General features: G+C 32.7%; 1 protein-coding gene and 1 long non-coding RNA gene across 2 annotated transcripts; both read left to right on the top strand.

Annotated features, from left to right (window-relative positions):
- Positions 1-8817: 8817 nt before the first annotated feature.
- LOC149475000 (uncharacterized) lies at positions 8818-10376 on the top strand. Its single transcript, XR_016318162.1, has 4 exons — positions 8818-8893; positions 8972-9023; positions 9376-9426; positions 10326-10376. It is a non-coding gene; the product is annotated as an uncharacterized LOC149475000 (long non-coding RNA).
- A 141-nt stretch (positions 10377-10517) lies between these two features.
- On the top strand, positions 10518-15811 carry LOC149474999 (uncharacterized). The gene is made up of 9 exons (XM_089713876.1): positions 10518-10539; positions 12186-12206; positions 12602-12649; positions 12944-13090; positions 13167-13235; positions 13485-13532; positions 13859-13903; positions 14220-14288; positions 14431-15811. Coding segments are annotated over exons 2-9 (1617 nt in total). The 5' UTR covers positions 10518-10539; positions 12186-12205; the 3' UTR covers positions 15621-15811.
- Positions 15812-16676: the final 865 nt, after the last annotated feature.

The raw sequence follows: 16676 nt of genomic DNA, 5'->3' as shown, positions 1-16676 counted from the left end.
ATACATATATCTAAAAATTTGCTAAAAATGAATCGCAAAATGTGTTGGTAAGCGCATAACCGGAGAACGGCTGAACCGATTTCGTTAATTATTTTTTATAATATTCCTTGAAGTACGAGGTTGGTTCTTTGGGAGAGAAATTACACAATTATCTATAAGAAAAATTAAAGTAATAATAAAAAAAATTGTCAAGATTGGTAAGATTATCACTTTGATTTTTTTCTAGTGACTTTATGTTTCTACAATCTATGTTCCTAAGTATGGGCTTTATTTTTTAAACTAGCTGTGCCGTACAGTTTTACCCGCAGTGCTCCGCTCCTGTTAGTCTTAGCGTGATGATATATAGGGTGTCCCACTGTTGGTATACTAAGCTCAAAGGAGGTTATAGTTTTGCACACGCTGAGTACGTAAAAAATACTTAAAAAATTCCAGACGCATTTTTTCAAATAGATGAATTCTTAAAACTCTATGTGTACACCCATAACAAGCAACCCGCCCATTTTTGCCACTAGCACGTGAGCTATCGTTTAAGATTATGTTTTCATAGACAAAATGCTCACATTAGAGAAGCGGTATATGCCGGCTGCGCGAAGCTAGAGAAGAAAACATGGATTTTCAGGAAAAAATTATCAAAAATTTTTTAACGTAATTTTGTTGTTTATGTATTTTTTACGTGATCAGTGTATGCAAAACTACAAGTTCCTTCGCGCTTAGTATACCAATTGTGGGACACCCTCTATAGCCTATGCCCTATAGCCTTCCTCGATAAATGGACTATCTAACACCGAAAGAATTTATCAAATAGGATAAGTAGTTCCTGAGATTAGCGCGTTCAAACAAACAACAAGCAAACAAACAAACTCTTCAGCTTTAGCACAGTATTACAATATTATATTAGTATATATTAAAACATAGGTGGAGCTGCTACAAGAACTAACTCCTATAAAATAAAATAAATTGTTCATTTAGAAATTAAAGACTTTTTAACGGATTTTAAACGCGATTTATTCATTCTATTATTTCTATATGTATATGTATTCCTATTTGTCAGTCTCCCCGTGACCACGCTCGCTGTAAACTGTAAAGTGTTCGAAACGTCGGGAAAATAATAGAATGAATAAATCGCGTTTAAAATCCGTTAAAAAGTCTTTAATTTCTAAATGTATAACACTCGCGTAAAATCAAACATCAGAAAATACTAAATTGTTCATATTATAGGTGGCAGTAGTGTCATGTACACCAACCTTCCTTCATGGACATCATGGAATCGGAAAACATCATGGATCGAAGGTACTACAAATCTATATTTATAGTTAACTAGCTTTCCACCCGCAGCTTCGCCCGCGCAGTCAAAGAAAAACCCGCATAGTTCCCGTTCCTGTGGGATTTCCGGAATTTCCTTTCTCGGGTATCAAAATATCTCTATACCAAATTTCATGCAAATTGGTTCAGTAGTTAAGGCGTGATTGAGTAACAGACAGACAGACAGAGTTACTTTCGCATTTATAATATTAGTATGGATTAGTCTTTTAGTATGGATATTTTATCATATAAATGCAACAAATAAAAAATAAGTGATTATTTGTGAAACATTAAGGGTGCTTTTTCAGCAATAATGTGCGAGGATGTGTAGCGAGGAATGTGTTTGTAAATAACCAATATTATCGCTTCATTTAGTTTGAAGCGATACTATTGGTTATCTTCGCACATTATTGGTGGAAAAGCACCCTTAAGCCACATTCCAAACATAACTTAGGGCCGATTTTTCAATGCTTGGATAAAACTTATCCGTCCAATAAAGTATTACACGATAATATTAAAATGTCACGTAAACTGTCAAATACGGGCAATTAGAATACGTTTTTAAAATGGTGGTTTTATACATTATTCGACGAATAAGTTTTATCCAAGGATTGAAAAATCGGCCCTTAAATAAATAAAATATTATTTTTATGTTGTAATTGTTGTAAAAAAATATTATTTTTATGTTGTAAACGTTGTAATTTATTTTAACTTTTCTAGCCAAGAGTGAGCATTTCAGGCGCATTGAGCTTTCTTTTCAAAAAACACAGACGTAAGTATATATTCCTTTTTGTTGTTACATATTTTACAGAATTTACGTGGTTCTTAATAAAACTTCAAATACATTTTCTTTAAAGCAGCAATTTTCTCTACTTAATTAGATACATATACGCAAAATCACTCCTTTAATGTCACATTATATATTTACTAGATGTTCCCCGCGGTTTCACTCGCATTACTCCACTCCTGTTGATCATAGCGTGATGATATACATATAGCCTATAAGCCTTCCTCGATAAATGAGGTATCTAACACCGAAATAATTTTTCAAATCTGACCAGTAATTCCTGAGATTACGCGCGTTCAAGCAAACAAACAAACAAACTCTTCAGCTTTATAATATTAGTATAGATTTATTCATAGTTGACTTTTATACAATAATCTCTTTATTTTACAGCTAATCCAGACATCTGTGATGAACAAACTCAAAATTCACTTCTAAGTTACAGTAAGTATTAGATAATTTGATATAAGTAATATACATGTTACCGGAAATGTATGAAATCAAGGAATTGTATACAAATCCTAGGAAATGTGTACAATGCCGATACCATTTAGGAAATGTATAAAATATTGTTTAATAAACTATTTAATGCATAGATATCCTAGGAAATGTATAATTTTTCTCGGAATTGTATATAATTCCAATATCGTATTAGGAAATGTATAAAGTAAATGCTTCCTAGGAATTGTATACAATGACGGATTACATACATTTCCGTTATCATACATATATCTTATATATAAAATTCTCGTGTCACAATGTTAGTCTGCATACTCCTCCGAAACGGGTGGACCGATTCTCATGAAATTTTCTGTGCATATCGGGTAAGTCTGAGAATCGGCCAACATCTATTTTTCATATGTACCACGGGCGAAGCCGGGGCGGGCCGCTAGTATTTACATATAAGTTTCTTCCCGTGACATCAGTCGCGTGATCAATTCTAATATATCAGCGTAACAAAATATACTAAAATCAGTTCAATCATTTTTTATATATTTAGGTAACATTTTTTTACAGAAAAACCAACTCACATCGATGGAGTGTACAACTTAGTGATAGATTGTAAGTACAATATCTATAGAATAATACTCTAATAATAATTTTGGAAGTCTGTTTAAACTAATCCCTATTTCCCTTGGTCTCGGCAAGATGGACCGTTTTGACTTATCCTGTTTTAGAAATTAATAATTTAAACAGATTTTAAACGCGATTAATTCATTATATTACTATCCCGACGTTTCGCACAGTTTGCGAAACATCGGGATAGTAATGGAGAGAGACATAATAAAATAATGAATAAATCGCGTTTAACATCCGTTAAAATCTTTAATTTCTAAATGTAGGTATAATACTCGCGTAAAATCAAACACTAGAAAATATTATCCTTTTTTGTTGTTTGCTTTTTCCACAAGATCACCAGTTCAGTTACTATTAAACATGTATTAAAGTACCTAATTATAATTTTATTATAGTGTGCAAAGGGATTGGCGGTGTTATAGATAAGAAATATAGCGGATGTAAGTATAAAAAATATTTTTCTTTTTTTTATGCGTGAAATGTCATTTTGACAGGTCACGCAAAGAAGCTTTGTATAGTGCCACAAACTTATCTGACCCGGTGACAGTGTCACTGATGTCGCTTTCTTTTATATAAACAAAATATTTCGTATGAAAAGTCTGTGAAAATGTGACATTTCAAAATGGCGGCACGTAGTTCCAGTTTTTGCCATCGGGTCAGATAAGTTTGTGGCACTGTATAGGCGATGCATTTTTATCAAACGAGCGAATACTCATTCTAACCCCACTATGTCAAATTCTTATAGTGTAAACAGGCGTAGAGCATTCTTTCGTTGTTCTTAGTGCGTTGAGCGTTCGAAAAGATTATATTATGTTCTAATACTGAACAACACTGAATACGAGTTTTCATTTACTACTCGACCAAGCCAACTAGACCCTTTTCAACTGTGACGTCACCCGCCCATGTCTCGGGTACAGATAGCAAAAAAAAAATATTAATAATATCACTGTTCGCTCTCCGCTATGAATAGTCTTATTTTTCCCCATTTCGAGGGCTGTCTATGAATAACAACACAGTAAAAACTTAAACAAATAACAACGAAAAACTTAACAGTCAACAACAAGCTTTAACGATTAATAATAAAAAGTACAGAAATAACTAGCGATGCGAAACGTACGAATGCGTCGATGCTGCGAACCGTACTAAGGCGAACGCGGTACCTGAGGCGGTAAGCGGGCGGGGAGGCCGCATTCCACCCGAGCGTCTAGTTGGCTTGGTCGAGTAGTACATTACAAGATCACGAAATAATGCTCTTGCTCTAGCTCTATGTTCGTTTAATGTAAATGCACCGTAATATGTAAAATCTTTTAGTTGATTAAGAGTTCAAAATGTGTAGGTAATTAGTCTAGTATTATTACACAATTTTTTGTATATTACCACAATTTTTCTAAGTTAAAAATATATAATTTTTGCTATGTAATTATGTAATTATACATAATTTTCTAATGCCTAATTTTTTTTAACCTAATTTACAGATGGATCTCTACTGACTAGAAGTAAGTTTTAAATGTTTTTTATTGAACTAGATAGTAGATACCTATAAATCAATATATTTTTTTAAGTAAGTATTAAAAATTAAAATATAATTTTATAAAAGTATTTTTTTTACGTGTAATTACTTTCTTTTCAGTATCAATCGCTTTGAGCAGAATTTCAGTCTGTCTATCTGGAAAACACAGTTCGTATTGTTTCTTTCTATTACTTCATCTACACACATGGTACGTGTACACGTGTAAAAATGTGTACACGTGTGTGTGTGCACACACACATGTACACATTTTTTTCATTTATTCCAAAATGATAACTTACTGGTGCGATACCTCTTTAATTAAAAAAAATGCGTGCCTGTAAAATTTTCATTTCCATAATGATATAGAACATTCATTTTGCTTTTTATATTGAACTACTAAACTAGCTTTCCGCCCGCGGCTTCACCCGCGTTTTCAAAGAAAAACACGCATAGTTCCCGTTCCCGTGCTACCTATCCTATGTGTTAATCCAAGTTACCCTCTATACGTGCTAAATTTCATTGTAATCATAAACACACACATACATCCATCCTTACCAACTTTCGCATTCATAATATTAAGTAGGATAGGATAGGATTAACCACGGATAAACTAACATCGCTCTCACAATTAAAACGCATCCGACGATTTATTAATCTAATTAAATTGTTATTTGATAAAATAAAATAAGAAACACCTAGGTATATAGCATCTTCAATATACAGGGTTACTTGTAAAACACCAGCAACCTCGCAGGACAAGATAGCTAACATCATAAGTAACAACATTTGTTCTACGACTTTTGATAATTTGTTAGATTTTATTTTCATACAAAAATAAATATTCATTTAATTTTCCGTTTGAATGTTATTATAAACTCTACGCGCATCCCAAAAATTACGTAAACAAGAAGCGAACGAGAGGGGGAAGAAGCGTGCGCGGGCGTCGCGTCGTCCTTTCTATATAATGAATAGAACATAGTTACAAATGTTAGGAGAGTACAATAAAAACTTAAAAAATCAATTAAAAATAATTTATTGCGTTATGCCAATAGTCGTAGAACAAATGTTGTTACATACTTATAATGTTAGCTATCTTGTCCTGCGAGGTTGCTGGTGTTTTACAAGTAACCCTGTATAATTTGCAGAAAACGTCCACCTCTGCTCCCGTGACTTCCCTCAATTCGGTGTAAAGGGATGTGGGAGCAACATACATGACATTAGAACGAGATTCAATGTGAACAATTCACATAAATTAGTGCTTGATTTCATTAACAAGTTTACTAATGGACTGGGTAAGTAACAAAATATATTTTTTTACAAGAATATAGTTCAAATGTATTCAGCTGCCTAGACTGACCGATTGGCTTGGTTGGTAGTGACCCTGCCTTCCAAGCCAGAGGTCGTGTTCGATTCCCACCCACAAATATTTGTGTGATGAACATAGATGTTTACTCTGTGTCTGGGTGTTAATTATAAGTATTTATTTAAAATTACATATGTATATTTATCAGCCATCTGGTTTCCATAGGCACAAGCGAAAGCTTAGTATGGGATCAGGCCGTGTGTGAAAATTGTCCTGAAATATATATTTATTTATTTATATGGAAGTACCTTTTCAACAGATATTGTGAGTCAATAAACAATTTCACTCACAATCACGCTCAAAAATTGTTCGAAATAAAACTCTGTTTATGCCTGTAGACTTTCAACATTTCTGCTACGAATTAAGGTACAATGTATGTTTTATACAACAGACACTTAATTGTCGACCTTATAATATACGATTTTTTTTTTGTACATCAATATTATTAATAAAATTGTTCTTTTTAATTAATTTAATATACTAGCTGAAGTATGCAACTTCGTCAGCTTTCAAAAGTAATATTTTTTAAAGCTTATCCAATGTTTTCCTTTTTTTTATTGTTTGCAGCATGATGTTATATTATTTATAAATGGGGCATTCATTTGTTTTTTTTTCAGGGCTCAAATCGACGAAGGGACTCGTCTATGTTATATTTAATATTGGTCTTGATTTATCAAAAATACTTGATGGTAAGATAATAGATGTAATAAAATAAAATAAATATTAAAATTATTTAACCATTTCATGCATTAAACAATTTGAAATTTGAATGTTTACAAAGATTGAACTTTTAAATTGTCTTTAACTTGTATATTATTATTTTCAGATGGCCAAAATATCGATCAGAAGACATTCAGCATTCTTATTGTTAATGGTAAGATGTATCAATGGTAATATCTATCACATGTAATAAGCCTCTCTATATTATAATTATTATTTAACGGTACCTATATGAAAACAATAATTTCACTTTTTTCAGTGAGCATTCTCATGGGCGCCTTCGGTAATGGAATCAGAACAGATTGTAAGTAGTTATATATGTAACTAGCGGTCCACCCCGGCTTCGCCCGTGGTACATAATATTTACGTGTTCTCTACATAAGAACCATCCTCGTACTTCAAGGAATATAATAAAAAAAGAATTATCGAAATCGGTTTAGCCGTTCTCGAGTTATGCGCTTACCAACACATTTTGCGATTCATTTTTATATATAAGATAAGAAGATATGTTTGTCACCTTTGCAAGTTGAATTTTTATTTATTTTACCGTTATAGCTCAAAATTTATAAGAATAACCTCAAACTCTTTATTTCGAATCAAAATCCGCCTAAGTCGAAATCCTCCATAAGTTGAAAACTCTATAACTCGAATTTTTTGGCGTCTCCCTTGACATATAGAGGTGCTACTGTATTACTAGATTTTCGCCCGCGTTTTCCGAAAAATCCGCATAGTTCCCGTTCCTGAGGTATTTCCGGTATAAAAAGGCTATGTCTTATTCTGGGTTTTCAGCTACCTATATATATACCAAATTTCATTGCAATCGGCTAAGTAGTTTTTACGTAAAAGAATGACAAACATCCATCCTTCCACCTATCCTCACAAACTTTCGCGCTTATAATATGTATTTATTAGTAGGATATGAGAAGAAAGCACAAAAATTATTAATTATTTATCTATCTTATATTTTATTGTATTATGCCAAGATTTCAATTGTGTTAATGTCTTCGTGACGTCTATTTATTTATAAATTTATAAAGAATAGAAAAAATTCGATCACAAGGCGGGATTCGAACCCGCATCCTTTCACGCCAATCCGTTTATTTATTTGAACAATTTATACATTGTAATTCTAATAATATAATATATCTAACACAACCTTTTTACTACATTACACTAAGTACAATGTTTTCTACAGTGGGAATTACCATATCATACGGCATTTTGAAGACCTGTCATCCTATATTACAAAACAATGGATATCAAGGTAACGTAAGTTAAAAAGAACGCTGGATGAAAGTGATGGGGTGTGTTTTGGCATGTATCGAGTTTAGCACGAAAGTTATTTGCTGCTTATTTTATTGTTGAAGTAGGCTCTCGAGTCGTGGCTTCGCAACTACATATTTGTTATTCTTATACCACCTCATAACACCAAATAGACCAATAAATCGCCAATGCGCAGCTTAACCGTCAGCGTTCTTTTTACATGACCCGACCTATACTTATTTTAAAACAAGTAGCCACATACTTAATATTTTATCTATCCGTTAGCGTTCTTCTCCATATATACTGCTTTCCGAATCGATGATCAATGTTAAAAATATGTTATGGCGATTTAAAAGTGCTTTTATAAGTAGTTAGTCTAATTGAATAAATAAATGTTTGATTTTGAGATAAAAATCGGCCCAGTCATTCTGGAAATAACATAAAATAAGGTAACAAATAAACAAACCTACAGTGGAACTTACGAATGTTGTTTTTTTGTAATAAATATCATATACATCACCTTTTATATAAACTCATAAAATAAAAACATGCTCTATCAGTCACCTAAAACATAATCAAAAACGTTACAGGAGTTCTCACCCATTGGAAGGACGTAAAAACAAGAATTGACAAATGCAACGGTAGCCCTGGTCCCTTCAAACCTGACAATAACAATGATGATGATGCTGATTTAACTAATAATAATAATTGGGATGTTGATGATGATCAAGATACAGATGTAGATACTGGTGATAATAACAGTGGTGGTAATGTTAATACTGGTGGTAATAACGCTGGTGGTAATATAAATACTGGGGGTAATCAAAATGCAGGTGGTAATAGTAATACAGCAAATGGACACGGTAAAGGCAAGGTAAGGCTTTAATTTGATGTCATAATGTTCATTAATCATATTGACATATCAACTAATTAATTTTATATTTGTTTTCAGCTAAGAATAACGATATCAGGGGTACTAAGTTTCATTTTTAAGATTTTCAAACGTAAGTATACTTATTATAAAACGTATTTTCGATACTAATTTCACTATCGGGATAAAGATATAGCTCCTATAAAATATGCAGTACAAGAAGTACGATACAAGTCGAAAAATAAATCTAGACAAATTTTGTTAATGCCATCAGCCCTTTCGTGAAAAAGGTTATCATTCACTTATTATCACAAGCACTCTCGTGTTTTTATAGCAGTATTGCAGTGTTATTAAAATAAAGATTCTACAATTGCAAAGCAAACTACAAAACTATTCAAACGATATGATTAAAATTTTGTACAATTCTATTTTGCTTCTTGCCTAACTATTCATTTCTTAAAAAATATTAACGTTTTTCATTACAGCCAACACAGATGTATGCGACGCACAAACACATAAATCTCTCTTGGTCTATAGTAAGTATGATTATTATTTATTATCTTTTATGTAATAACAATCAATTGATCTGTATAACAACTAACTGATTTTGATTTAATTTACTTAATAATTAATACTGGCTGAGTCTGGAGAGGAAGGTGTCGATCGTCTCTAGCACAGGTGTATTCCTAGTTGAGGCGATCGTCGTGTCTAAATTGTTTTGTATTTATGTATTTTTCCTTAATAAACGATTTTTATTTATTATTTAGTTTATAATTATTTACAAAATAGTAACAGAGACGTAGCGAATTAGATTTTTACTAAAAACCATTGACGTAAAAATTACAATAAACAACTAAACTCACAACTCACAATCACGCTTTAAATTGTATGAAACAAAACTCTGCCTATGTGTGTATTAGCTTCTAATGAGTGATACAATAGACTTTGAACATTATTGCCACGAAATAAGGTGTTAATTTCAATGAATGGACATTCGGACATTTTTTGACATTGTGAGTGTAGTTGTTTATAGTAACAATGGTATAAAGTAAGCTAGAATCCCTATTTTAATCATAAGCAGTACGAAATAGTCAATTTGTTTTCTTTAATAGTATTTTAATCGTATAATCGTGAGTTTTAATCATTAGCAGTAAGAAAAAGTTATTCTTTGAAGTGATACTTCTTTATCGGGGTTGGAAAAAAATTTAGTGTAACATTTTTTGTTTGACATTTTTCCGTTACGCGCCATCTTTTTCTTAGCCCTACCACACGTGAGTCGACGTATTTCTGTAAAGTTGCATAAATGTAGTAAATTATTTTTTGAAAAATAAGGTCATAAAGAAGTTTCACTTCTTACGTGTGTCTAGTGTACACACACACATTTTTTTGTATTCTTTAGTAGTATTTTTAACGTAAAAAATATTTTAAATTGCAGAAAAACCAACGGATATCAACGGAGTCTACAAATTCGTAGTAGACTGTAAGTATTTAATAACATTAATCATTATCTAGCCTTACCCCGCGGTTTTGCTTGCGCGTATTTCATAGTATTGAAACAGCCAAATAAACAGACAAATTAATTATATTAAATTCTTTTTTTTTAGGTATGAAAGGCTTTGGCGGAGTTATTGATATTAAATACAATGGATGTAAGTTTAATAATGTATTTATTTATTTTACAATCAACTAGATTTTCGCCCGCGGCTTCGCCCGCGTTTTCAAAGGAAAAGTTGTAGGTATCATAGTTCCCGTTCCCGTGGTATTTCCGGGATAAAATACCCTGTATATGTGTGCTAAATTTCATTGTTATCGGTTCAGTACTATTTGCGTGAAAGAGTAACAAACACACACACACACACCCTCACAAACTTTCGCATTTATAATATTAGTAGGACGTAAACAATTATGAATAAAAACAAATTGTGTAGAATTTATCCTCCCAAATGTAAAAAAGGTGAAAAGGAATATTATTTTAAACGGGGAGGCATTATACCCTGTGGAATCGACTGTTTTTCTTGGTTTGACATTAGATGAGAAGCTTCAATGGGGGGCCCATGTTACCACCACCGCTGCTAAGCTCATCTCAGCTGCATATGCAGTTAGAAGAATAAGGCATCTCACCGATGAAGAAACGGCTAGATTGGTTTACTTTAGCTACTTTCATAGCATAATGTCCTATGGAATTCTGCTATGGGGCAGGGCTGCAGATATAGAAACTATATTTATATTACAGAAAAGAGCCATACGCTCTATATATAATCTGCGTGCTCGAGACTCACTAAGAGATCTCTTTAAGAATACTGGTATCCTTACTGTACCGTCGCAGTATATATTTAATAATATTTTATATGTACACAATAACGCTTACTTACACACAAAAGTAGGAGATAGACATTGTTATGACACAAGAAACAGAAATAAAATTGAAATGCCATTTTTCCGGCTAGCTAAAGTTAAAAATTCATTTATGGGCCAAAGTATACGCTTTTACAACAGAATTCCTCATAAAGAGTTTAGTAGTTCTAAATTTAAAACTTATATAAAAAATGTACTTGTCCAGAGAGCCTATTACAGTATTAAGGAATTTATGGACGATAAAAACCCATGGAGGGTTGTCGCGTAAAAACCACAGGACAGTTCTTTGGCATATTATGATAATATATTATGATATTACATATGTTATTTGTAAAATTGTAAATCTGACATGATTAAAAAGAGCAACTATGGAGTTTCTTGCCGATTCTTCTCCGTAGATACTGCTTTCCGAATCGGTGGTAAATGTTAAAAATATGTACTTAATGACGTTTCAAAAGTGCTTCTAGAAGAAGTCTAATTGAATAAATAAATGTTTGAGTTTGAGTTTGAGTTTGAATATAATTCATATAGGTATTAGTTCTGTTTCTTTCATGTTCAAGTTATTTGATAATAGCTTTCTTCCCGCGGATTCGCACGCTTTATCTAAAGAGTTTGTTTGTTTTTCTGAACGCGCTAATCTCGGGAACTACTAATACGATTTGAAAAATTCTTTCGGTGCTAGATAGCTCATTTATCGAGGAAGGCTATATATCGTCACGCTACGACCAACGGGAACGGAGTCACGGGGGTGAAACCGCGCGGAGCAGCTAGTAAATATCTAATAAACCTACTGGAATCTTCCTCTTGAATCACTCTAGTTATCTATTTAAATAATCCCATCAAAATCTGTGCCGTCTACTTATCTAAGCATACAAACATACAACGGAAAGTGTAAATAAAATTAAGTTATATTTTTCTTAAATAATTTTTCATTTTTCAGATGGATCCCTTCTTGTTCGAAGTAAGTTTTCACTACACATTAAAAATAAAAAACACACATTTTTGTCTAGTTTTTGAAGTGAAACTTCTTTATCGGGGTTGGAAAAAAATTTAGTGTAACATTTTTTCGTTACGCGTGACATTTTTCCGTTACGCGCCCATCTTTGATTCGACGTATTTCTGTAAAGTTGCATATAGTAAATTATTTTTTGAAAAATAAGGTCATAAAGAAGTTTCACTTCTTACGTGTGTACACTAGTACACGCACACATTTTTCTAATTTTAAATATTGGATAATAACTATGTATGAAAGTATGTATGATTTAAATCATCTTTCATTTCAATAGCGAGTTAATAAACTTGCAATTTAGGTACATTTTTAGAAGAAATGTAGAGCCTATATCATTTCTTTTTCAGTGTCAATCGCTCTCAGTAGAATATCTATCTGTTTGTCCGGAAAGAACAGTAAGTATTTTTCTTTTATTTTTAGTTCCTTTTATTATCAAACTAGCTGCTCCGCGCGGTTTCACCTCCGAGGCTCCACTCCTGTTGGTCGTAGCGCGATGATATATAGCCTATAGCTTTCCTCGATAAATGAGCTATCTAACACTGAAAGAATTTTTCAAATCGGACCAGTAGTCCCCGAGATTAGCGCGTTCAAACAAACAAACAAACGATACGCCACGACCAACAGGAGTGGAGCCACGGGGCTGAAACCGCGCGGAGCAGCTTGTAATTACATAATAATTTTATTTACAGGTCACATTCCGTTCTGTACACGAGATTTTCCACAATACAACATAAAAGGATGCGGTACCAACATACAGGATATTCGAGAGAGATTTAGAGTTAGTAACTCAAATAAATTGGTGATTGACTTTATAAATAAGTTTACTAATGGACAAGGTATGTTCCTGCATCGTAGATTTGAAGATTTTTCGCTTCTTTAGTAGGAATAACTAACATTTTATTATTTTTATAGGACTCAATTCTACTAAAGGATTTGTCTACATAATGTTCAAATTTGGACTCGATTTAGCCAATATTCTTGGTAAGTGAAAACAACAAACGTAAGAACTTTATATGACGACTTATTTCCTTCCATTCTACGAAGCATTAGAAAAAAAATAATTGCATATATATCAACCTAGCTATAACTTGAGAACGAACATCGAGATTTGTGATACTTACATAAGTAAGAGATTAATAAGAAGAATTTAATTTGAATAATTTAAAAGTATTAGATTAACTATGCACAATAAAGATATTTTAATGAATAGGTAAACTCGTTTATTTTCAGATGGCAAAAACATTGATCAGAAATCATTCAGCACTCTTATTATTAATGGTAAGATTTTAATAGGCAATTTATGTGGAAATATTATAGACTAAAGAGGCCCATGTTGAAAAATTAATGGGTCATTTGAACCACCAGGTGACCAGGGAAAAAATCTCTACCTGTACTTTCGAATTCTCATCTGCACTCAGTTGGACAGCTTACATGTCACGGAATAGTGCTGAATCTTATTATTTTATGCTCTTATATCGTTCTAGATAGGTCACCTGGTGGTTCAAATGACCCATAAATTTTTCAACATGGGCCTGTGGTCTATCATGCTACTTGCGAGTTTTTCAATTCTTTTCTAACTTTCTTTCTAACATTATTTTTTTCAGTGAGCGTTCTTATGGGTGGATTTGCGAATGGTATCAGAAGTAATTGTAAGTCATTTTGAATATTTTTATCAATAGAAAGATATTTAATTGCTACGATGAGCTATCTATAAGGTGTTACATAATCTATATACGTATTATATAAAAATGAAACCCGTTTCGCGTTGTCACGGCATCACGTGAACGGCTGAACCGATTTCGATAATCCTTTTTTTATTATATTCCTTGAAGTACGAGGATGGTTCTTATGTGGAGAAAACACGCTGTGGCGGACCGCTAGTAATATAAAATTCAGCCTTATTTCGATTTTTAAGGCTTATTAACAAACGAAGTCAATTAATTTATTAAATTATTTTCTTTACAGTGGGAATTACTATTTCATACGGCATCTTGAAGACTTGTCATCCAATTCTGATCAAAAATGGATATCAAGGTAAAATTTCCTCTGTAAATCCTGCTTATACTTATATATCATCTTGTAGATGTCGAAATTCCAACGTCCAATATAACATAAAAAAAATCTCTAAACAATACACTTTTAAACACAGCTTTTAAACCTCCCTTTATTATTACAGGAGTTCTCACTCATTACAAAGATGTAAAAACAACAATCAAATCATGCAATGGTAACCCTGGACCGTTCCAACCAACAAACACTAGTGATAACGACAATGAATTAACAAATAATGACAATTGGGTTTGTGATGATGATCAAAATTCTGGTGAACAGAATTCAGGTGAAGAAAATAATGATACAACCAATGTTGGTAATAATGTAACAGGAGGAAGTAATGCAAATGCTGAAACCAATACGAATACAGACAGTTCTTCTAATTCAAGCAACTATAATAGTAATACTGGTACAGTATCTTCTGAAAACAACGCAAATGCTGCAAGTAATACAAATACAGATAGTTCTACAAACACAGGAAACGATGGTAGTAATACAGGTGGAACAGTTACTTCTGAAAACAACGCAAATGCTGAAAGTAACGCGAATACAGGAAGCAACTATGGTACTAGTAACACTGACAGCAAAAATAGTGCTACTGTTAATAATGGTGCTAGTAATGATAACAATGCAAGTAATAATGGTAACTATAGCAACGGTAGCAATGGTTTCAACAATCAAAATAATCAATATAGTGGTACTAATACAGAAAACAGTGAAAACACAAGCTATAACACCAGTGGTAGTAATACCAATGTTGGCAGTACTTCTAATACAGGAACAAATGAAAATAGCAGTGCTACAAACAACAACAACAGTGGTACCAACATTAACAGTGCTACCAGTAATAGCAACAGTGGTTCATACAGTAGCGGTACTACCAATAGTGGTAATAATTACAGCAGTGGCACCTCTAATAGCGATACAAATAACAATAATGGTTCTTACAGTAGCGGCACTAACGATAGTGGTGCCTATAATAGCGGCACTAATAACAACAGTGGTTCTTACAACAGTGGCACTAATAATAACAGTGGTTCTTACAACAGCGGCACTAACGAAAATAGTGGTTCGTACAGTAGCGGCACTAACGAAAGTGGGGCCTATAATAGCGGCATTAATAACAACAGTGGGTCTTACAACAGTGGTACCAATGATAACAATAGCGGCACCTACACAACTTATGAAAATTGTACTACACTTGACAATGACTATAATGGTCGATATGATGAGAGTAATTCCAATGTTCAACCACAAAGTGGTATAATTTATTGGGAATATGTACCAGAAACAAATGAATCTACACAACAATAATATTGTGTGATAATTTCATTTATCTTATGTGTTTTGTTAAATAAAACGAACATAAGAAATTTTACCAAACCAATAGTTTGATAAGTGTGCTGAATTTAGGTTAACTATTTTTCATTTTTTATCTGTTTTTATCCTGTACTAGCGGTCCGCCCCGGCTTCGCCCGTGGTACATATTTACGTTTTCTCTACATAAAAACCATCCTCGTACTTCAAGGAATATAATAAAAAAAGAATTATCGAAATCGGTTCAGCCGTTCTCGAGTTATGCGCTTACCAACACATTTTGCGATTCATTTTTATATTATAGATAATTGTATATTATGGCCTATGGTAAAATGCATGATTGTTTCAATATTATTGCAAGATAGTTTTTTGTACATTTTCTTTAAATTACTTATATATATTTTTTTTAGTTTATTGAATGTAAATTTTTACCTAAGAAATATTTTGTTACGACCATTATGGTAATACATATTAAGTATGTATTTTATTTAAGCTTAAGATTTCCGTTGGATGAATAAAGTTTTTATGTTTCATTTTGAGTTTAATTTCTAAACTAGCTTATCGCCCGGAGCTTCGCCCGCGTTTTTAAAGAAAAACCCGCATGATTCCCGATAATGTGGGATTTTCGAGAAAGTTACGCTCTGTGTGTGCCAAATTTCATTGTAATCGTTCAGTAGTATTTGTGTGTAAGAGTAACAACCATCCATACATACACACTTTCACATTTATAATATTAGTAACTATTCTGTTTTTTTAGGCAGATGGTCATTTTTAATCATATTTTTAATGATCCTAGAAAGAATTAAAAATATAAGGATTCTAACTTTGTTTGTGAATACCTAGGTACTTAGTTTTTCGTAAAAAGGTTTTTGGACTGCAATTTCGGAATTTTACCGAAGTAGGTTCTTACTAATTACTATCCTTGTCTCCGAACTCTGGGCGACCTACTTTATACCAAATTCCGCCAAATTCTCATTTCCATGCACTTTCCATAATTTTTTTCACTCCGATAGATGGCGCTATATTAAAAATGTGACATGTATGACTATAATT

The sequence above is a fragment of the Colias philodice genome, chromosome 31, assembly GCF_061535455.1.
Source record: "Colias philodice isolate Cphi_HAF_F1 chromosome 31, ilColPhil1 Martin Lab GWU primary, whole genome shotgun sequence".
Classification (NCBI taxonomy): domain Eukaryota; kingdom Metazoa; phylum Arthropoda; class Insecta; order Lepidoptera; family Pieridae; genus Colias; species Colias philodice.
Note: the sequence above shows the minus strand (reverse complement) of the source record. Positions and strands in the feature narration are given on the sequence as shown.

Coding starts and splice junctions, on each gene's coding strand:
- LOC149474999 (XM_089713876.1), top strand. Junction 13,091..13,166: donor TAAGTTTACTAATGGACAAG/GTATGTTCCTGC, acceptor TTATTTTTATAG/GACTCAATTCTACTAAAGGA. Junction 13,236..13,484: donor CGATTTAGCCAATATTCTTG/GTAAGTGAAAAC, acceptor GTTTATTTTCAG/ATGGCAAAAACATTGATCAG.